At 28.5% G+C, this 23179-nt stretch overlaps 1 protein-coding gene across 4 annotated transcripts; it reads right to left on the reverse strand.

Annotated features, from left to right (window-relative positions):
* Nucleotides 1-627: 627 nt before the first annotated feature.
* LOC124921151 (ubiquitin C-terminal hydrolase 12-like) lies at nucleotides 628-14942 on the reverse strand. Of its 4 annotated transcripts, none has more exons than XM_047461770.1 (32): nucleotides 14746-14942; nucleotides 14306-14369; nucleotides 13405-13555; nucleotides 13141-13298; nucleotides 12118-12383; nucleotides 11822-12040; nucleotides 11624-11732; nucleotides 11415-11530; nucleotides 10977-11075; nucleotides 10428-10537; nucleotides 9310-9384; nucleotides 8664-8742; nucleotides 8422-8568; nucleotides 8255-8335; nucleotides 8027-8146; nucleotides 6913-7035; nucleotides 6276-6353; nucleotides 6050-6138; nucleotides 5859-5967; nucleotides 5043-5111; nucleotides 4861-4980; nucleotides 4091-4146; nucleotides 3764-3941; nucleotides 3253-3354; nucleotides 3098-3169; nucleotides 2939-3004; nucleotides 2619-2684; nucleotides 1663-1749; nucleotides 1469-1582; nucleotides 1270-1344; nucleotides 1060-1149; nucleotides 628-956 (listed from the first exon to the last, which is right to left on the reverse strand). In XM_047461770.1, the coding sequence occupies exons 1-32, from the start codon at nucleotides 14773-14775 to the stop codon at nucleotides 915-917; spliced, it is 3360 nt and encodes a 1119-aa protein (XP_047317726.1). In that variant the 5' UTR covers nucleotides 14776-14942; the 3' UTR covers nucleotides 628-914. The 4 variants fall into 4 exon arrangements, with proteins under 4 accessions (XP_047317726.1, XP_047317728.1, XP_047317725.1 ...); XM_047461772.1 differs by having other exon boundaries at nucleotides 4861-4968; nucleotides 14746-14941; XM_047461769.1 differs by having other exon boundaries at nucleotides 1469-1585; nucleotides 14746-14941.
* Nucleotides 14943-23179: the final 8237 nt, after the last annotated feature.

Genomic DNA, 23179 nt, shown 5'->3' on the forward strand with positions numbered 1-23179 from the left:
GGGTTTATCCCGAGTCCCATAGTGAATAACAAAGATCGGTTAACATTCAATGGAACCATTAGACATTTTTTCGTGAAAGTCTTAATTTAATAATATATACTAAATATTTTAACTTAATTATATATAAAAAGTAATAAATTATTTTGAATTTTATTTTTTAATAAGATTAATAATTTAAATTTATTTATATTTCTATTTATAATCTTTAAAATTAAAGATAATAAATCATTTATAATAAAAATAACTATTTAAACATTTACTAATTAAATCAAGTAAATAATAATAATTAAAATAAAATAACACATTGTTAGAATAGTTTATAAGAGGCTAATTTTTAAACAAATTTTCTTTTTCTTTTGTGCAAGCTATCTCAGTAAAATTGTTCAAAGAATCTTGTTTTGATTTATCTGAATAATTTTCAAATAACTCATCACCTTTCCAACTATTCTCTCATCAATTTTATCAATTAAATTATCAATCAAAACTCAAAATTATATTTATTTTGTTTAATTATATTTTTCTGTTATATATTATTATTTCAACCTCATCAGAGCCATCTAATACTTGGTATAAATTCAGTCAAGTCCAAAAATATTTTCAATTTATGTATCTTAAGAGTGCAATATTAAGACAAGCACAAGATATATATAAAAAAAAAAAACACAGGATCAACCAAGTATCCAGTTAGCTTAAAAAAAAGAGCAGCAACTGAAGTGCCTTGTTTGGGATTAAAACATATATAAGATCAAAAATAACCAGTTGCCATAACTCTGTCTTAATCCAGATATAAGGGAAAATCAAAATCAAAAGTATCATTTCCTTCTTGTAGCTTAGCTCTTAAAGCAATCTTCTTTCCTCCTGTAGTAGTTATATCCAGTCCAGAAAATATGATATACATAGATTCTTCCCATACGCTAATTGTAAATCTTCACTGGCTTCTCATAGGTGTGACGGTTCTGAAATTTCAATTGTGTATACAATTTAAAGGGTGTAATTATTATTTTTATCCGTATAGACAGTACAAATGTAACTCCTTAGACAATAAACAAGAAATCTAACCTGATTTACTGGATAGACTCTTTTTGGAGTATTATCTGTATGTTCTAACCCCAGATACTGTTGTTCCCACGCACCATAAACATCTCTTTTCTGCACACAGATGATTCAATGTCACGACAACAACTCCATATATAATATCCATAAAAACAGAACAAATATTCCAAATAAGAACAATATCATATATGGGAAATACTATAAAAACATACACACCTGAAATCTGCTACACACAACATCCGTGTCTTCCAAATATTCAGGTCGGTTTAGTGACAGAAATGCAAATTTCCACTGGCCAAGAAAAAAACAAAGGAACATAAAATTGCTTAAAAAAACAACTGAAATATGAGAAATATAACAAAAAGGTGGAAATGAATACAGATATGGTGGTTAAGCACTCAATTAAGAATTGTACCTTAGCAAACTCCTCATCAGCAACCTGCAATTTTGCCTGTATTCTTAGTTTGACATCAGACAACGTCTCACCTTCATGGATGACCAAGAAAAATGGTTCTCCGAAGTTCTGAATCTGCTATTAACATTAAACAAGAGAACTCAGCCAAATGAGATTATTACTAGTTAGATATATACATGTGAATTAATAGTTACCATTTGATTTTGAGCAGCCTCTTTAGTAAAATGGTATACATGTATCAAGCGATCATGAGGGCCAAGATTTTTCTCCTCTTCAGAAATCTGCAGAAATGGTTAAAGTGATAAATAAATGAAACTTTGTGACTAAGAAATCAACATTTTCACATTGAATAAAACAGCTTACATACAATGAATACTTTTATTTTTGAAAAGTTCCAACTTTCATATTAAATAAGAACGCAAGGTCTATTCATGGGTTACACAAGCAAGAAAAAAGGAATAGTTGCACATCAATCATTGAATTCCTACACGAATTTGAACTATGCAGTTTAAATTAATACACTCCAAAAAAAAGATTCGATATTTAGTGAATGTAGGTTCACTTATTAACTTTTTCTTTATTTGAAATACAGAATTATTCATCTGTTTACGTGCTAGGTTCATTTATTAACTTCCTGACTCTTTAAATTGGGTTTTCACTTCTGATAGTATACCAGAGATGAATGAAAGTGCTATAAACTTACAGGTAAGATTAAGGGAAATGTCAATGCGATTATTTGATCTGGGTTTATTTCGAAACCATCTGTTTTTTTAGAAACAATCTTGTTAAAGAAAAGTGGTTTATTTGGGTAAAATGACCAAATATTAATAGTATTTAATAATTTAAAATATTATAAAGAAAAAAGTAAGTATAATTTGCTATTTTGGTTGATGAGTTGATGATAGAAGAATTAACTGATGATGGATATTGGTTTGATAGGGTTTAATCCAATTAATCCACCTCAAACAAGTCCTAGGTTTAATAGTCAATTTTTTTAGTTTCAATCCTTCCAATTGAAACTAAACTGATTCTCTTAATATTGTTTCGGCTAAATATTTTGGATACAACTGATCACATTGAAAATTAAATAATGGACAGTGAGGGAGTTAGCAGAGAGTCCGCTGAAGGGGCATAAAGATAGAGAGAGTACCTCTTCTGCTCGCAAGGTCCAATACTGATCATTAATATTCTCGATCTTTTCATTGAGTGGAAATATCTGCATGCATAACATCAGAGGCAAAAAATTGTTAAAAAACAATAAAGAGTCTTCAAATACATGACACTTTAGCAGTTGGACAAACCCTCCAAAGAGTACACTAACGGTTTTGGAACTTGAAAAAAGTATTTGAAATGCATAAGAATGTGGTTAAGATTGTAAAGGAAATTACAGTAGAAGACGAATGCTACAGGAAATTATATCAGTGTTCTACCAATGGAGAAGCAAGGACTGAAAGGAACAAATGTACACACCTTGTAGATCTTATGATAAAACACTTCGAGCAACCTGAGTTCTGCATTTGGATGAGATAACTCAACCTGTTTGTGTAGATGAAAAATAAGTAAACACATACAAATAGGAGTCAGGCGATGTTACAAAGAAGCACCATATAACAATCTTATGAAAAATACCTTAGTCTTTAATTCACTAATAACATCACCTACGTTACTCTGCTTAGGAAGTCTAATAATGTGTATAGACACCTGAAACAAGAATTACAGATATATCAGATTCATCGGCTTTTGAAACAGAAAACATCCAATAAATTGGAGGACAATCTACATACTTCATCTTTCTTTGGGAGATGAAAAGCTACTTTCAGTGTTTTCAGCCCTTGCAATTCAGGCAGAGGGATGTCCAGTACTTCATAATACAAAATATCAGATGTCTGCAACCAGAATACATAGAATGGTATCAAATATTCTGAAACCAGTAAATAATGTGGGGGAATGTTTTTTACACAAAATAGGGAAAAGATGTGAAATCCTAGACAGGAAGGGCTCAAATGCAATCAAGAAGGAAAGTATAGGATGGTTGCATCACAGCCAAGAAGACAACCAGCTCATAAGTAGTGATAAGCTTCAATTTTGGCAATCGTTTTCACGAAAAAAAAGTGTGATTCCAATCAAAATGATAAGAAAGATATCATGAGTTGACATTTTTATACTTGTCTTTCCTATTTGACATTTTTTGTTCCCTCCTTTTCTGTAGGTTGATCACATTTCGTGTTCATAAACGTTTTTTATACAAAGTTGTCCCTTTTCTCAAAAAAAGAAAAGAAAAATATGACATGATACCTGATTGTAGTGCACCAACATGTCTGATAAATGATCCACACCACGGTATTTGATAGGTTGTGGTTTGGGTTGCTGAGAGTAGCAATTGTGAGCTGTCATCCTGACCTTGGATGGATCATCCAAACCAAGATGATGGGCTACTCTTTCCCCAACATCATCATAAGTGTGTTGCTTTGACCTTGACAGTTCCAATAAATTAAAAAACATATTTAATATAACATCAATTTGATAATCACATGTCAGGAAACATTAAGCTTTGACCTTGACAATGCCATAAAATTCAAAATAGAAATTGTCCAATTATATATTATTGGTGTCTCCACTTACAACTCTAAACAAAAATCATCTTCCTTAGGCTTTTCCAGTGCTCGAAAATGTACCACCTGGGACATGTTAAGCATACATGTACAACCAAATTTAGGAGACAACAGAAAAAAAAACAGAAGAAAGAAAACAGGTTATACATTAATACTGACTGAGCTTATCATAGAGACAAAGAGTAGAAGAAAGAATCTCATAACTAAATTGCTTTCTTTGTCAAGCAAAGCTCATTTTCCTGCTTTGAGACTGCCAAATGTCTATATCAAATAATATGAAGGAAGATGAACAACATTAAGCTCTCCTTTCCATCACATTACGGACAGTTTAGGATAATATAAAAAGGGCACATAGCTTGATATTTTCAGCAGGAGACACTAGATCAAATACTAGAAACCCCAGTAAACAGACTTGATTCTATCATCAAAATTATTATAAAGCCCTTCTTAGCGTTCAAAATTGCTTCCAGTTTGGATGTTGGAGCATATGTTTAGTCATCATAAAGAATGGTAAAGACCCTAATATTATTACTACAATAATCGGACAAGTAAAAAAAACTAATAGGAAATACTGTAATGCCCTGCATCTTCACCCACTATCAATCATCTACGGAAACTCTTCCTTGACATCCAACAAAAGTCCAATTAAATCTAATAAAAATATCTAAGAGGATTAGCTAGGTAGATATTTAAGATCCCTTTAAACATAAAAGAAATATCAATATAAAGGGTTTCACAAGTATAGTAAGTTTCAAGCAAAATTGATATACTCAGGAGTACCTGGCGATTTTGGACATATTCCAAAAATGAAGGAACATCTGGATAGCGGAGTTGTTCACCACTTTCCGAAATAGATTTTTGGAAACAAACAATGTCCCCGTCTTCAAGCTGCATACATGCCTAATTAAAAATTAGCAGAAGAAGCACCAAACCATGACATCATGCATTGGAAGAAACTGTACCTGACTAGATCTAAAAGCAGATTTCTTGTCGATAGGCTCACACATGACATGTGGATCAAACTTTATTTCCTGCATGCGGTGGTATAAGAGTAAGTTGCATAAAATAAGTATTATAAAGACAATCAAGGAGAAATGATCAGGAATATATGAAGCCTTTAAGCATTCAAGTCTATAACTGTATGAATGTTATTTAATAACCTAGGCTTGTATCACCGCTCATTGAAAACAGCCAAAGAAGAATCCTATGGTGGCGATATGAAGCCTAGTGTGAGGGAGGAAAAAACAATTGCTTGCTACAGTTTAAAGCCAAAAGATATGTTTTCAATCCAACTCAATCTTTATTAACTTCGATTTCAGGAGGGGGAATGTTGCAATACTAGATATGATATTAGAATAATATCCACAATATAATATTAATTTGATATTAGTGTGAATAAGCATATGGGAATAGGATATGATTAAACTATTACCTATGTTAAAAATATGATTGCCTATAAATACTCTATCTTTATTATAAGCAAACAATTCTCAATAATACAATTTCTCTTTACTTTTCTACAAACCCATACACCTAGTTCAAAATTAAGATTAGTGAATGAATGACATTGACCACTAAAATCATCACGCAAAACATGCCAAAAAAGAAGGTGAACTATTGAAAAACAGTTCAATGTTTTAGCAAAAAACGAGTTCCACTCAATAGAGAAACCTACCAGATTGAGTGAGAGGGAAAGAAAGGGAGGTGGAGAGATAGGCTAAAAGAAAGATTGGGATAGGCACTGTATGAGAGATACAGATGTATCACAGGATTCAAACCTCATAAAGTTCAATTTCCTCATTGGGAGCATATCCAACCATTTCATTCAGCTTTGCCAAGATTTCTATTGGTTTACTCATGGCCTTCACAAACAATCTTCCAGCATATCTGGGCCAGAGACAAAAATGTTAACTAGTTGTGCAAGATATCCTAGAAGTATAAGCTTTGGAAAAAAAACATAATATACTACCGCAGTTCTTCCTTCACAGGATCATATAGCTTGAAGAAAAGTAAAATATCATCTTTTGTCTTCTCAGGATGTTTAACAGGGCACATATCCTGAAGGATAAATAAATGGTTTAGAAATACCAGAAACAGTAAATCCAGTTTATTATTATTGAAAAGTTGACCACTTTCTTCAAAGAAAAAGTAAATCCTGTATATAAGTTGAGTAAGATATTTGTATAAAGCATTACCAGTCCAATCTCTACTTCCAGAAACAACTTTAATTCTGCATTATTAACTTTATTTGACACTTCTCGCAGCTGTCCAACCTGCGATATATCGAACGTGGCCTCAAGCATATTTCCATGTAATAAAATTGTTAGCAAAATCATAGAGACACTACTAAGCATATTCTTGGAATCAGAAAGTATTAGCATAATACTGAAAAAATAAGCAATTCAACAAAAACCCACTAAGGTAAATCAAGTGACTTGTGGTTCCTAAGAGACCAAAGGTCACGGGTTCGATTTCCACTTAGAATACCTTAAGTTGAAGTAGGTGTCATGACTGTGTCAAAATAAGCAGACAAAAGGTACGCACTTGAGGACACAAGATATGATAAAACAAACTGAGCACGTAGTACAAACCGCATATAGCTAATTCAAGTGATATTCACAGTGCACACAAATATGGTTTTATTTACAAACCACTAGAAAGTAACAAAAGTACTTTTTTTTCAAAAAAAAAACCACGATAAGTAACCAAAGTTTGTTAAAGAGAATATAGTCCCTTTCAACACATACACAAAAGAGAAAATGCAAATCAAAGGCAAAACCAGATCAATATTGATTATCTAATATGTCTACAAAAGAAAACCAGAATATTTACTGTTTGTGTTTCCTCCAAGGGTGTCAATGGTCTATTAGGACGGTATGTATGGTTTTGACGTTTCGCCCACAACCAAAAACGATGGAATTCCACAGGTACACCAAGCTCCTTTGCAACTTCCTCCTGCATGTGAGGCAACAGACACAATCAGAACTTGTTGAAGACTTGAAGTAGGCAATTTTCTATATCAAGGTTTAAAGAGAGTAATAAGCTATTCTAATTTTGTTTTTTTGAAAAGAATATCAACTTTATTAAATCATAAAAAGTAGTGAAGATGAAGTTCTTTCACAAGATACAAACAAAGGAGAGTAAGGAAAGCAAAAGAAATATTAAAATGGACGGCTATGCCTGAAACATTGAGCTTCTTTAACTAGCATAACTCCAAGCAAAACATAAAGAAAAATTGCAGCGGAAAGTTATGATATACAAAGGAAATTAAAACAGGAAATATATAGTTATGAAGATCTCCTAGCTCCAAAAGTCCTTGCATAAAAATTTCTAGAATACTATTCTTCATGTGCCATGAAGCATATTTAACCTCAGAAACCACAACTTTTATGAAGGCCACCCACCTGGCCAAGCTTATCAATTAAACGGATCTAAAATACTATAAACCTTATATAACAAAACCATCCAAAATAAGAAATTGCATGTTTACAAAAAAAATGCGTCAAATATATTATATAGAATCATATCCAAATATGCAATATATTAAAATTAAAGAATCTATTTTGATTTATTATCACCATTCCCATTTTCAAATCCAGTAAACATTTATTTTCTTTATATGTGGTTTACTGGTTTCAAAGCTCTATGTTTGTAACCTAGGCTTGTATCTACCTATGCACCAATGATGTCATATCCACTATGCCGCCAGAGGACGAGCTTATATGGGTGGAGGTATAGAAAGAGAGCCTAGATTACTAACCTAGAACTGTGATATCATGTGGATTGAGAACAAAAAGATATATAAATACCAGAGAAACATAGCTCAAGTGCTCAACCTTTAAATAGGTGAAACAAAAGTACTTAGACCATACAACCTGGGAATAGGCTCATACATAATAAATCTAAAAGAATCTTCTAACACAATGTATAGTATGAAAGCTGGTACCTTGAAGTCGGTAAAAGGCATTTGCTTCTGTACACGGAAGCTTCTAACTTTATCATGATCTACAAGATCAAAATAAATATCTTTCCCAATCTGGTTTAGAAGATCCTCACTCCGTGCAACCTACAAGTAAATGTTCAGATAAGATAAGTATGAAAGTAAATACTTTGCGAAAAATGGAAACCCATGCCCAATAAAATAAAAGCCTCTAGCAAATGCTTTGTAAATTACCTTTATAACGGTATAAAGATGAGCTTCTGCTTTTTCTTTTTTCTTGATTTCCTTTTCTTCTTGTTCTCTCTTCAACCTTTCCTGCATGCTCACAAAATAAGTAACAAAATATATTTTGAACAAACACCTGATTAAATAAAATTGACAATTCAACAGCAGCATCATACCCTAAGATGCTCTGCAATGTCTGTCTCATCCACATTACAGATGATTTTCTCCTTGTCACTTTCACGTATATACACGAGCATGTATGCATTTGAGTATTTAGTGAATTTAAAGGGTGTGTTATTAAATCCTGGATTCGTTTGTGGCAACTGAGGATTGAGAAGGTGAGAACAATCAAATAGAAATGAGAAAAATAAGTAAAAAGACAATTACAAATTGCATATTACAGCATAACAACGTATACCTCCTCTTCACCACCATATTGTTCCTCTAAAGCCCTTTTTATATCTTCTTTAGTAACCCGCTCATCATCAAATTTGAACCTGAAGAAAAGAAAAATATTGCATAAATTCAAACAAAAAAAATACTTAATAAACCTGATGTAGAATCCTACATCTACCTGATCGTCAGCTGGTTTAAGGTTTTACAAGTACATAGCATATAGAAAATAAATAGCCAACTAATTTCTCAACTCATAATGAGGTGGAAGATTTGGAACTTGGAAGGAAATGAACATAAGAACATTCGAAGGGAAAAGCTACGGCTTTGGAAGAATCAAAGGCTTCCTGCTCCACATGTTTGCATCAATTAAGAAAAGAGGGTCATGTACGGGATGAGAATCTTTTTATCTTCTTCACATCCAACTTTTCTTGCTTTTGTTTTTCCCACCCCCACCTTGTAGTTTTGAACACCCCCGCGTTCTTTTTTTTTTAATGAAAAGTTGGCATTTTTTTTTCAAAACAATTTAGAAATATGATATTATTAATATTTAGAGATATCAATGCAAAATTGAGTGCATTAGGACAAGTAGTTAACAAAGCATACAAACAAGAGCTCAAATAAACACGCGTGTAAAATGAATGCATATATTCTGAAGAGAAAATACAAACCACTGATCACAAAGTGTTGGCCTTATGAAGGCATAATAGTGTCCACCATGCACCCCACCACTGTGAACTAGAACACTGCAAAGGAACCAAAAAAGTTGAAAATGAACTAGCAGTTTAGTAAACAATTAACCAAAAAAATACTATACACAATAGAAGATCACATAGATAGAATTAACAAGTCAAGAATTATAAGTTTTAATGGTGATAAACCATTGATACTGAACCAATGAGACATCAAACTTGTGAAAAGCTGTATATGTTAAATATTTGATTCCACAAGCTTTTCCCTGCAAAGATGCCAGTCTTTCCAAAGTGTTTTTAAATTAAGCCCTGTTGTAAGATTTCTGGAAGAGATTGGATAAGATAATAGCCTAGTCGACTTTGAGGTACAGTAATGAATGTTGATGAGCCGACTAAATAAAATCTAGGCAAATTAACTACGAAATTGAAGGATATATGTTAACACTGTTCACATTCTTTAAAAATAGAACATCACAGTAACTAGTTTTCCCGAGATACAGCTAATGGATAGTTATTTTGCCACTGATTCCAACTCATAGGTGATGAAAGGATTACATCTTTACAAAGACCATGATGCACTCAAAACCTAATCATATCCTAGTAAAAGGTTACAAACTAGTACAAACTAACTAGAATGAGAGCAATCTGATATGTACCTAATAAATAGGGATGGCATAATAAAAGAAATCTACGGCATAGATTAAAAGGGCAACCCACGGTTTAGATGACGCCATATTGCATATGGCTATATCGGCCTAAATAGTTGTTAGAAGAGAGTATCTAGTTGTTAGAAGAGAGTATCTAGTTGTTACAAATGGCAGAGACCAATCCCTCCTTAATCCTATATATAGTGTAGGAATGTACTAGTTAGTATGGTGAACGATGAATGCAATTAATCCTAGAATGGATGACCTCTGAGGCTTTTATCCCAAATATTGTTTGAGCTCATCCTTTTCTTGCCTAAATCGAGATCTAGAATCGTAACACAATCTTAGACATTAACCTAACATATATATATGACTAACTAGAGTGAGAGCAGCAATGGACATAGTGCCTTACAAGCTAAGAACAAGATGCAAAAAATGAACGTATTATACCTGTGAAGTGTGTAGAGGTTTCGAACACTCCTGTCAGCTTCAGGTGATAAGTATTTGCAATTTCCTCGATCAAGATCGAGTTCAAGCGGGAACTCGTAGCGGTCATTAATCTAAATGGAAGGAAAACTACATAAGCTTTGAAAACTAGTACATGAAAATTGACATTTTTTCACCAGCTTGAACCAGCAAAGATGATCCTCCATATAAGGGTACAACCAACTTATGATATATTAGGATGTCGATTATTATTATTGTTATTATCGGATGTTCCTTTTCAAAACAAAATTATTATTATTATTGGATGTAAAATATGTGATAAAACCACCCAAAATTATGAAACTGAAGCATGATTTCTTGTTAAATGGGTATGTGAGATTATAAATTCAGTCCACACATAATTATATGAAACAAATTCAGATTCAAGAGATTATTAATCAAAGTAATTTTTCCTTATAAGAGAACAATAAGATCATTAACAGAATAATGAACCAAAGAAACTTCAAAATCAAATAAGTGAGTTGACAAAATAAATATAAGAAGTTAACTAACCTTCACCATAGTATCACGCATGAAATCATATTCAAACCTCTTAAGTTGAAGTTGAAGGACAGGTGGGAAGTCCATGAATAACACACCCTTTTTAGCATCCTGAAAACAGAACTATGGTGAATAAAATCCTGAGATACAACATAATACTTTTTTTTTTGGATTTGATGACATGACACTACACTAAGTAGATGTATGATATCATCATATAAATATAGTCTTATCCTAAAGACAAAAGAATGTAAATCAGGAAACACCATATTTTGAGAAAGCAAGTCTGACTACTAATTTTTTCACCAGAAACAGCGTGCATATGATAAAGAGAAGAGGCAAATACTGTGGGGGCATATAGACAGACCAAGAAAATGGGGAAAAAAATAATTTCCCATCAAATTTAATCAAGTAATTAATTTACAAAATACAACTTAGCCACCAACAAACCTGTAAACCATGTTGTTCTGCTTGATACTTATTATCACCTTCCAGGCGTTCAACCTCAACATACTTGTCAAAAGACTCGTAGACATCCCGACAACCTTTCACGTCAAGCTGAAGATCTGTGATAGAGAAAAGAGAAGAAGGAAGGAGTGTGAAAAAAACGAAGTGATAATAGCATATACACTTCAAAACAATTCATTGTAGATAGACACCATAGAACGACTCCTTTCTGGTAGATTTGTAATCCACGTTGATGCATTCTATGTAATTCATGTGATGCCCTTCAAACAACTTCTGTATAGTACCCTCCACTACAGTTCCCTGTTGCAACCACGCATCAAAGATAGAATTGAACAATCTATTACTTCCAATAAAATAAGCATAGATGGACTCAGTGATTATGTGATAACCTTCATTTTATCCTCAAGTTTTTCACATAGAACTCTGTTAAGTTCTTGCACATCATGCTGCATAAAAGAATCATAAGTATCCCATCCAAAAGATTTTGTCAGCTCTTTTGTTGCTACACTGCTATCAGCATACTGGAGCTTGTAGAATAAACTCTGGAGGGCCAAAGGAATGCTTGCCGATGGAGAGTCGTTCTCAGTTGTAGGCATGTGATACACAGCCTAAAAACATATTGTAAGTTACTATCAAATAATAAAAACAGCTAAAGGGGATTTTGATGGAAATAGAGAAAACTAACCTTCCTAAAATAAGGAATGTGATATAGAGTTTGAAGGAGAGAATTCATATAACAAGTTGCCCCTTGGTTCTTAAGTCCAACAAATCCAGTTTCTTTCTTCGAGTCATGTGCCCAATAATCAACAACACGGCGCACTGCTATCTCTGCCTCAATTATACAAGTATCATTCACAAGATAACCTCTTCCAGGATCATACAGCTCACTAAGAGGCATAAAAGATGTGAAACCCCAATCACTCTCTCGTGCATTGAACTGGTGTTGAGTATCTACATTACCAAATAAAATATTTAAATTCCACAAGTCCAACCTTACTCATCAACAATTCAAAAGTAATTCTTAAGGAGAAGGAAAATTTAAGACATGTAACTTTGCAGTTTCTTCAACAAAAAAAAAGAATAGAAAATAAGAATGCATAAGATGAGAAAGTAAATAGAAACAAAGATGCAAAGAAGGTTCACACTACCTCCCCTGCATTTGCAATAGCAGCTTGTGCCAATGACCTCACCACAACAGAATATGGTAAAAGATAAATTGAAGATACCAGAGAAAGTTCCTCAAGATATTACTAAAAACGATAATCATGTAAGCGAAATGAATGTAAAAAAAGGTAATCCTTGAGCAGGTTTTCAGTATATAACAAAGATTGGCAATGTAATTACAGTATTCATCAATAAAATCATACATGTCTAAAGCCCATATACAATTTTTAACAAGAATACATGATCCCCGGCTACACTTGGCAAGAATGAGATAAACATGTTCAGGCTACTATGACTATTATCTCAGGAAAAAACAAGAATCATCTGAAAGTAGTTTATAATCCTAGTGAGGATACCCGTGTAAGGAAAATGTAGGCAATGAGTTGAAGATAATCAAATGTATTTATAAAGGGAAATCAGTAATCAAGACGAAAATAGTTCAGCCAACACATGAAAATTCTTTCTAAGAAGCGATAAAGAGAATAGTGGGTGCAAAGACTCATAGCTGCAGGTTGCAGTCAGCAGAGATAAGAACTACACCTACCTTTTCTTACAGAGAACTTGTTATGTATTTGATTAACCACTGCCAAACTGAAGTGTGCATATCTACTCCAGCCATATGGTAAAGTCGCTGAATCTGCAACATCTAGATACATGGACAACTGGTCCACATTGTTTCCCTTAGGAAAAATAAGAGCTCTCCTGCCCAGAAGGAAACATGACATCAACTCAAACAGTCAATCCTCCAGAAAAAAAAAAATGTAGGAGAGGGAGGAAGATAGACAGTTGCTAAAGAATCAGAAAATACCATTTATAGCCACCAACATTGAAGATTTCAGAGTAGAGTTTCTTTGTATTCAACCTAGAAAAATTCTCTACTGTCCATGAAAACCTTGATGTCTCGGGTTCTTCAACTGACTGATTATCTGGAGCATTACTAACTTCTGGTTGTGCTACAACTATAAGTCAATCAAGAAAATGTTTTTATTCAGGATACAATTTTCTCTAAGGAACAAAACCATTACAGGAGAAGTATTCATCTAATATCTCTTACAGCAAAAAGTTTAAGAAAATCCTATACATCCATATCTAGAATGCAAATGTAATATTTTATTACTACTATCTCTAAAGTCAACAAGCAAAGGAGCACCATTTACAAAATCAATACAGGAAAATATGAATAACTAATAGACTCAAATTTCCAAGTATCATGTCATCAACCATTAATATTTAGGACACTGCGCTATGAACTAATACAAAGGACATGTAAATGATTTGATATGTACATACATAACAAACCATCCCTCCTCAAAAATTGCAACCTTTTATGTGTAATAGTTTGATAGACCATGTATTATATTTAGGTCTAAACCTTGAAATTACATGAACCTCTCCCTCTCGTATCATATTCATTCAGAATTATGGACTCTCTGCAATTCAGGGTCCATAATGTAAAACAAAAACAACACAAAGGAAGAACAAGATTGCAACATGTAGATTTCCATAAAAACATTTTCATGACCTAAGTGTAATGCCATAAAAAATAACCTTTAGCAAATTCCTTTTTGTTTGCTTTCTTGGCACATCCAATTATTTTAATAAAATTGAATCCACACTCCACTTTATAGAGTCATGCAGAACATGTTCATTGTCAGTATATACATAGGACCTTCGACCAAAAGAGTTATAAGAGATCAAATAAAACATACTTTCCATAGGCTGGGGTCCTTCTTCCAAATCTGGATGTGGGACAAGCATCTCCTCATCCTCTTGCTGCAAAAAAAAAAAATAGCAGCAGTCAGCTAGTTTAGATCGAGCGATAAACAACAGGGTTGAAAACAAAACAAAATAAAATTCCCAGAACTAAATAATGACGTCCATGAAACTAAATAAATTGCATTTGTGGAATCGGCATAGGAGTTAGAAACCCATTTAGCGAAAGCCCTAGATAGAAATACTTAAAAGAAAGATGAAGTGCAGAAAAATCCCAGTAATGCCTTCTCATTCGTTGAATGTATAAAAGAAAGAGTAAGAGTGGGCGGAAGAAGAAGTAGGAAAGAAACAAGTGCAATTGGAAGAGCGGATGATGATGATTACATAGGCGGAGAGCGGGAGGGAGAGAAAGAGAAGAGAAGTGAATGAAACTTACAGCAATCGGAACAGGAGTCATGACGGTCATGGATTGAGAAAATGGTGTTAGAATCGCTTCTAGTTGTAACGAGTGAAATGGAAATGCGAGCAAAAGTTTTTAACCTGGTGACGAGGGAAAACAGGTCAGAGAATCTGATGAGAAAGAAAGAAAGAAGTAGAGAGAGAGAATTTGCGGATTGATTGGCCGCCGCTGCTGGTTCAAGCGCGCACAAGAACACCCGAACCCGGTCTATTAGCCAATGTTAATTAATTATTAAATTTAAAAAAAATAATAATTTAATTTTTGTTTATTGAGATAAAACCTAAATTTTATTTCAAAACCTAATAATTAACCTCACAAATCTAATTAATTATTTTAATAATTAAAATATTAAAATTATATTTTATTTAAATATTTTATTTTATATTATTAAAAATTAATATTATATATATATATATATCTAATATTTATTTTATTACATTATAAAATTTATTTTAAAATAAATTAAATTATAAAATTATTTAATTTTAAAAAATTATATTAACAATATAAAATCTAAAGACAACTATAATATACTATATTATTTTTATTTTATTTTATTTTTAAATAAAGGAGAATTAACCTCTTTAGTCTATCATATTATCTAATATAACATTTAAATTTTTAAAAATTCAAATAAATAAATAATTATATTAAAAAATAAATTTAATATAAATAAAATTATATTAATTAATTTATAAATATATCATAAAAATTAATATTAATTTATTTATAGTTTTTTAATATTTATTTTATTATATTTTAATTTTATTTTAATATAAATTAAATTATTTCATTTAAATAAATTATTATTAATTATGAATAATATATACATATAGATATAGGAGAAGGTATATATGATAATAAAATTTAAAAAGTGAATTTTTTTATAATTTGGTCAAATAAAAATTATTTGGAACTCTTAATTTGAATTAGTAAGATCTTCTTTTTAATAAAATTCATATTTTAATTATTATTTATTATAGAAAACTCACCTTCATTTAAAAAAAATAATAATTATTTGACTGAGAATTAAATTATAAATATTTTAATTTTGTTCAATTAAAACAAAATTAAATCTTATATATATAAATAATATTATTATTAAAATAAATTTTATTCAAATTTAAACAACAAATATGTCTCGCTTGCTGTCTCAAAGGAAAAAAGAGAATGGAGAAAGGAAAGAAAAAATTAAATATTAAAATAAAATGCCATATATATAATTTTTTAAGGTTTAAGATTTAGGGTTTATAGTTTAAAATTTAGGATTTAAGGTTTAGAATTTAGGATTTAGAGTTTATTTTATATATATATATATATATAATTTTTTATTTGTCTAATCTATTAAAATTACATAGTTTTTTGATAAATAAGACAGCAAGGAACAGCTTCATATGAGACACAACAGAACTTCTCTCTTAAATAACTATGAAAAATTTTATAAACTTATATATATATATGAAATAAAAAATATATATATATAAATATAAAATATTTTTTTACAATTATATAATTTTACATATATTAATATAATATTTTTTTATTAATGGTTAACTTTTATAATTATTCATTAATAAATATATTTTAAAATTATATAAATTATGTGTATATATATTAATAATATATAATTTCAAAATATTTATATAACTATGAGTAATAAAAAATAGTAAAAAAGTTAATTAATAAAAAAATAATTAATAAGTTAATATAATATAATAAAATAAAATAAGTTTAAACATTATTAAATCATTTTTTTATTTTAACACTTATTATTTGAATAAGAAAAATAAGTTATAATAATTTATTATAATATTGTATAATATTAAAGAAAATAACATTTAAAATTTAAAATGATTTAAATAATTTATAAATATATGATTAAATATTTTTAATTGAAAGATAAGGTTTTGTTATAATTAATATATAAATATATATTATAAAATTATTTTAATCACCTATAAATAAGAGAAAAGAATGATGAATAAATAAACTTAATACCACAAAGTTAATAACTTTAATTAAATGAGAGGGAATCAATTTTAAATTTTTAAACGTATAGTACACAAGTTGTGAGAGGATTTGCGGATTGAAGGTCGATTGTTCAATTAATAAAAAAATAATTACAAAATTAACTAATTAATAAGATACTATAATAAAATAAATTTAATAATTAATGAATCATTTTTTTATTTGAAAAAGTTATAATAATTTATTATAAGATTGTATAATATTAAAGAAATTAATATTTAAAATTTAAATTGATTTAAACAATTTGTAAATATATGATTAAATAATTTTAATTAAAAGATAGAATTTTGTGCATATTAATATAAACATATTATAAATTTATTTTGATAAAATAGAAATGATAGGAGAAAAGAGATGAAAAAATAAAATTAACAGCACAGTTAATAACTTTAATTAAATGAGATGTTAAATGAATCAAAAGTATATAATACAAGTATATATGTATCTACATAGAATAACTTTAATTAAATGTTTTTTTTATTGAATTCAAATAAAGATAACTTCTTATTTGAAAATTTTGAATTTGTAAAAAAATTCAAAAATTATGTTTGGCATAGTTTGATTTAAAAAATTATTTTTTCATTCACTTTTTAACTAATAAAATTTATCTATTCAATCATAAATAAAATCACTTATATTTATTACAAATAATATTTTTTTAAGTTGGTTTTGATCAAATTGAAGTCCAATTTTGATACATTATTTTAAATAGATTATAAAATACAAGTAAAATTAATATTACGTCATTAAGATTAAAAAAAAATTGATAAATGACTTACCTATAATTTTAATAAATATTATTAAATTTTCTTCCAATATTTTTAAATAAGCAGGACCACAACATTTACGTTTTATATTAAATTTTGTGAGGTACATGCATGTCAATCTCAATCTTTCTTTTAAGGTTTATATATTTTCAAATTCTAACAACCATCATACAAAACATTATTAACATTAAAGATAGGAAAGTCAAATAATAAATAAATTTTTGAAATTTTGTTTTTTTCTTCTTCAAACAAACATTTGAAATATTACATAACAAAAAAGGATAATAAATTTGAGACTATTATTCTAGTCTCATAATTATCAAACACTTGGTGAATTTAGTAATATTATTATTTAAATTTGAATAGATTTAAATCCAATTCTTATGTTCATTAGCTAAGAATTAAAAATGAAATTATAATATTCAAAAGGAATTTTGTATTTCTCGATTCCACTTTTTTAATTGGAATTAAAATTATAATATTTATCTTTTTTTTCAAACAAAACACCTTAATAATTTATCATTTTATATATTTTTAATTTAAAAAGTTAATAAAAAAATTTAAAGGAGTTAAATCTCATTAATTAAAAGAGAGCTACATATATAAAATTAATTTGCAAATAATACATTTACCCATTTTGAAGTTTAAAAATACTAGAAGTGAAGTTAGAGTTAAGCGAAAAAATATTATTAAATTTATTAATATATATAAAATTAAAGTATATTTTAAAACATTATTTCATCTAAATTAATACATTTATAAAATATTATAAAAAATATATAATTTTTAAATAAAATAAAAAAAATAATCGCCTAAACCCAGCTTCGGAGTTGGCCAAACCAAACATGGAACATTTACACAATGGAATTAAATAATAATATATATGTTAAATAATATAGCAAATTTGCAAAATTTAAAATTACAATAGGATGTCCAATGATTTGCATTTTTTTTAAGTTTTCCAATTACAAAATACTAAGTTTTCCTATTACAATAGAAGGCTCAAGAATGTTTGAGTTACATAAGGATAAGTGATAAACTAGAGTAATCTGAACATACCAATTAAGTGGTGTTAGAGAAATCTTTACTAAATATTTTAGGCGGTAGTGAAAATTGTCTTTATCCATGGGTTGATAAACAACCTCGAAAAAAATTATACCAAGTAATAATTTATCCTCTACATATATTATCAAAATAATGAGAAACCCACACAAAAATAAGTGAAAATACCTAAATAAGTGAAGATACTTGTAATAGGCCTTTAAATAAAAGATTAGGTCAAAAAAAAAATATATATATATATAATGATGCTTAATTTTCAATGTGAGAGTAAAAAATATGTGAGAAGATAAGTTGGTTTACAGAAGTGAATAAAATTTGGAATGAGAGCCATCTATTTTTAATTTTAATATATTATTCGTAATTTATTAAGAATTTTAAACATTCAATACATATTATTATTATTTTATTAATTTTTTTACCCGTGTGCATCGCACGGAAATCTTCCTAGTAACTCATTATTAAACAAATGAAAAATAACTACATATTTAACAACTTCATCCCCTTTCTTATTGTTATATAGAAGATGGACACAAACTCAAAAAAGATCATAAGCACAATTGACATGTATGAGTAGCAAACGACCCACTAAAAATTAAGAATATTATTTAGATTATAAAAAATCGATGGTCTAGCTAAACATAATGTCAAATCGAACAAAATATAATATCAACTCAAATCTGAGTGATAAAAATAAAAACGAGATATCAATACTATAAAGTCACCTAGGAAAAAAAAACTTTTCTAAATATTCTTTTTAGAGAGAGAAAAATGGTTACAACTCAATTTTTTTTTATAAATAATTAATTATCATTAAATCAAATAAAGAGTTATATAAGAATTATTAATTTGCAAATAATAAAAATTAACATCTTAAATAAATCTACACGTTACAAAGAATGTAATGAAACTATTCACCAATTACGCAGTGTAACTCTATAGAAGAACTTATTTAACTCCAATAACGATGAGTGATGAAGGCGAGCAAGCCGAGCAAACGAATTAAGCGGTGTTAGAAGAATCTCTACCTATAATTTTGAACGACAATAAAATTGATCTTTGTCCGAGGGTCGGTAACCAATGTCAAAAAAAAATCTGACAAATAACAACTGAACATCTACAAATATGGTCAAAATAGCGAGTAACCTATATAAATCATTATAAGATACCTGTAAAAGGCTTCTAGACGAATTCAAAAAACTCCTTATAAGAAAAATAAAAAAGAACTTTAGATCCGATCAGATTAAATTGAGACTATTTTTTGGATTTAAAAAATTCGAGACAACAAATCCTATCCGATTAAATTAATTGTCATACCAAATAAAACATAATATCAACTTAAATATGAGTGATGGAAAAAGAAACAATGAACCCTTCGATGCTTAAAAAAATCACTAAAGAGAACATTATCAAAATAAATTTTCAATTTCTCTAATAAAAAAAAGAAAAAAAGAAAGAAATTCTAAGAAAGAAAAAAATGTGACATGAGAGATGAGGTAATGTTACAACCAGGGCCGACCCTAGGGTAAATCCGGCAAGCTCTCGAGCTAGAGCAGCCCATTTATTTCAAGTAGTGAGATGTTTATTTAAATCTATTGCATTTTTAAATAAAAAAAAATGATAGTTTAGTGTTTTACTATAAAAATTTAGAATTTTCATTTGGTTATGACTTCAAACCACACCAAAATCATTATTTTTTAGACAATTTTTTTCTTCCAGAGACGTGGCAGCCCAAAACTCAGGCCGAGCCTAGTTACAACTCAATTAGTTTGATATATATATATATATACTAAGTGAGAATAGAAACTGAGACAATATATATATATTGTCACTTAAACTGTATATAATTTATTAATATGAATAATATTTATTTTCATTATAATTTTTCAAATATATAAATTATAAATTTATAAAATTTTCAAGGACAATAATTGATTTCTAATTTAATAACAATTATTATGAAATTAAAATTCAAAATTAACTTCAATTCTTATTCTCCAGACAATGTGACATTGTTAATTAGCTTTGTCAACTCTTCCAACTTGAAGGAACTAAAAGTATAGACAAGTTTGATGTTTGGTTATTTGGGATAAAATTTAATTTTTATCACAAAACTCAAATATTATATAACAATCTAATCAATACTTTTATGCATTTAAATATCAAAATTATAGGATAATTTTATTCTCTAAACTATCATTTTTTCACTTAAATCATATTCTTTAAAGTCAATGGATAAATTAGTCTTTAAATTTTAAAAACTAGTTTTATCTTACTTTTTATCTAATAAGGATTTTTAAGAGAAAACTCTGATAAAACCTTAAAAAAAATCATTTCCTCAAACAAGCTATTAAATAAATATGGAACAATTGACCTTTTAAAAAAAATATTTTATGGCAAATTCAATTTTTTCTTTTTAAATTATCATTAAAAAATAAATTAATTTTGCTTGCATTTATATAAAAAGTGTATTGAATTAAATAACTGTTTTTAAATAAAAAGATAATTTGTTGACAAATTTTAATTATACTATAAAAAGTATTATTTTAAATCAATTTTTTTCTAGCTCTTTTGTTGTCGCATTAACAAAATGAGGATTGATAGAGGAGGAAATTTAAGAAAGGGAATGACTGTTACTATAAAAAATGATAAATAGTGAGAAGAGAGAAAGATAAAAGTTTGTTAATTTTTCAACTAATCACACTTTCGCGCCACGCTAAGTAATTCATTCTTCCAATCAATTCTCTAACAAAATTGTGTATCAATAAGTCAATATAATTTGAATAATTATTTGGATTCAATGACGAGATATATATTTATTTCAATTCCGAAGAGATCGTTGTATAAGTATGCACCTGGTCTAGGTAGTTTAGTGCACTTGGTCTAGGTAGTTTAGTTTTTTGTTTTATAGTATTTTTACATGAGCAAGTTTTACAAAGGTCCGAACCTATGATAAATCTAGCAACCCATTTCCCATTACAACTTATTTATTAAAAATAATAAGATATTTAGTTAAACTAGTATGTATTCTGTGTATTTGTACGAGTAATAATATAAAAAACTGTAAAAAAAATTATTACGGTAAAAATGTTTATGAGCGGGTCAACTCACAATCCGACTCAAGTATCAATTTACTCTCACATATATATTCAAATTAACCCCAACTCTTGACCCGACAATCCGGATACTTTAAAAACTAAACATTATTATATATATATATATATATTAATTGGTTAGTTAAAAAGTTGAACTTATATTGTTAAAATGTTCCGTGTAATTTGGTGTTGAATTTAAAATATAAAGTGTTACCAGTCTAGTTGGTTAAAATGTCGTACTTGTTTTCCTAGTTTGCAAGTTTGAACCATACTTATAAGATTTTTAAATTTATTTTTAACCGTTTTAAGTTTATGGGCGGGTCAACACATAAAATATTCATTTACTCTCACATATATATCTAAATTAACCACCGTTCTCAACCCGACAATCTGGACACTTTAAAAATTAAACATTATATATATAGAGATTTATTGTAATTTTAAATATATGATGTTGTAACTTAGTGATATAAGATAAAATTAAAAAAAAAACTATTTGGTTATTAATTTAATTCTAAAATTTTTATTTATTTATTTTTATTAATTTTTTAAACTAGACCTAGGTAAAAAAAAAAAAAACCATCATTTACATATTTTTTTTAGTGGGATTAAAAAAAAGAACACAAATAAGTGTTAAATTATAACTACAATTTTTCACCTTTCACCGGTTGTCAAAATATTAATTATATATGTATTTTAAATAATTATAATTTCATTACAATTGCATATTACATTACAAATATCAAGATTTTGATGTTGGGTTATTTATTATTTTTGTTGAATTGTTTTGAAAAATTATTGTTCAATGAAATATTTTTTATATTTAAATTTGTAAAAATATATAATATTTTCATTAATATTTGGGAAGTTAAAAAAAAATAATAATGTGATTGTTTTTGATAAAAAAAAATATATTTGATAAAGAAAAGATTATTTGAGTTTTTAATAGGTTAAATTACTTCATGTTTTTTATTATATTTTAATTGATAATCTGAGTAATTATATAATTAAAAAATACAAAATATTCTCTTTCTGGTTAAGAATAACTCCAAATCCTGAAATATACTACTTCACATTGCCAAAGTAAAACAAAAATATAATAAAGGGTCACATATAATAAGAAAAAGGAAAAAAACAAAGAAGTTGTAAATATTTTTTTTCCCTTTTGTCAATATAATTCAAACTGAGGCAGGTAAATAAATGTCTATGTTAGTTAAAAATTAATTATAATAATAAAAATCCACTAGATGTTTTCTCATAAAATTTGTTATTTGGCTCTTCTATTAGTTGAAGAGAATTATAAATAAATGGAGGAGATACTATGGGAAAACATAAATATGGATTTCAAAAGTAAAGCCTACAAAGTATATATAATACACCACCTATGACCTATCCTTGAACAATGTCTGTAATTTCAACAACAGATTGGATGAAAATGAGACAAAAATAAAACAGAGGACA

The sequence above is a fragment of the Impatiens glandulifera genome, chromosome 1 (assembly GCF_907164915.1).
Source record: "Impatiens glandulifera chromosome 1, dImpGla2.1, whole genome shotgun sequence".
Classification (NCBI taxonomy): Eukaryota; Viridiplantae; Streptophyta; class Magnoliopsida; order Ericales; family Balsaminaceae; genus Impatiens; species Impatiens glandulifera.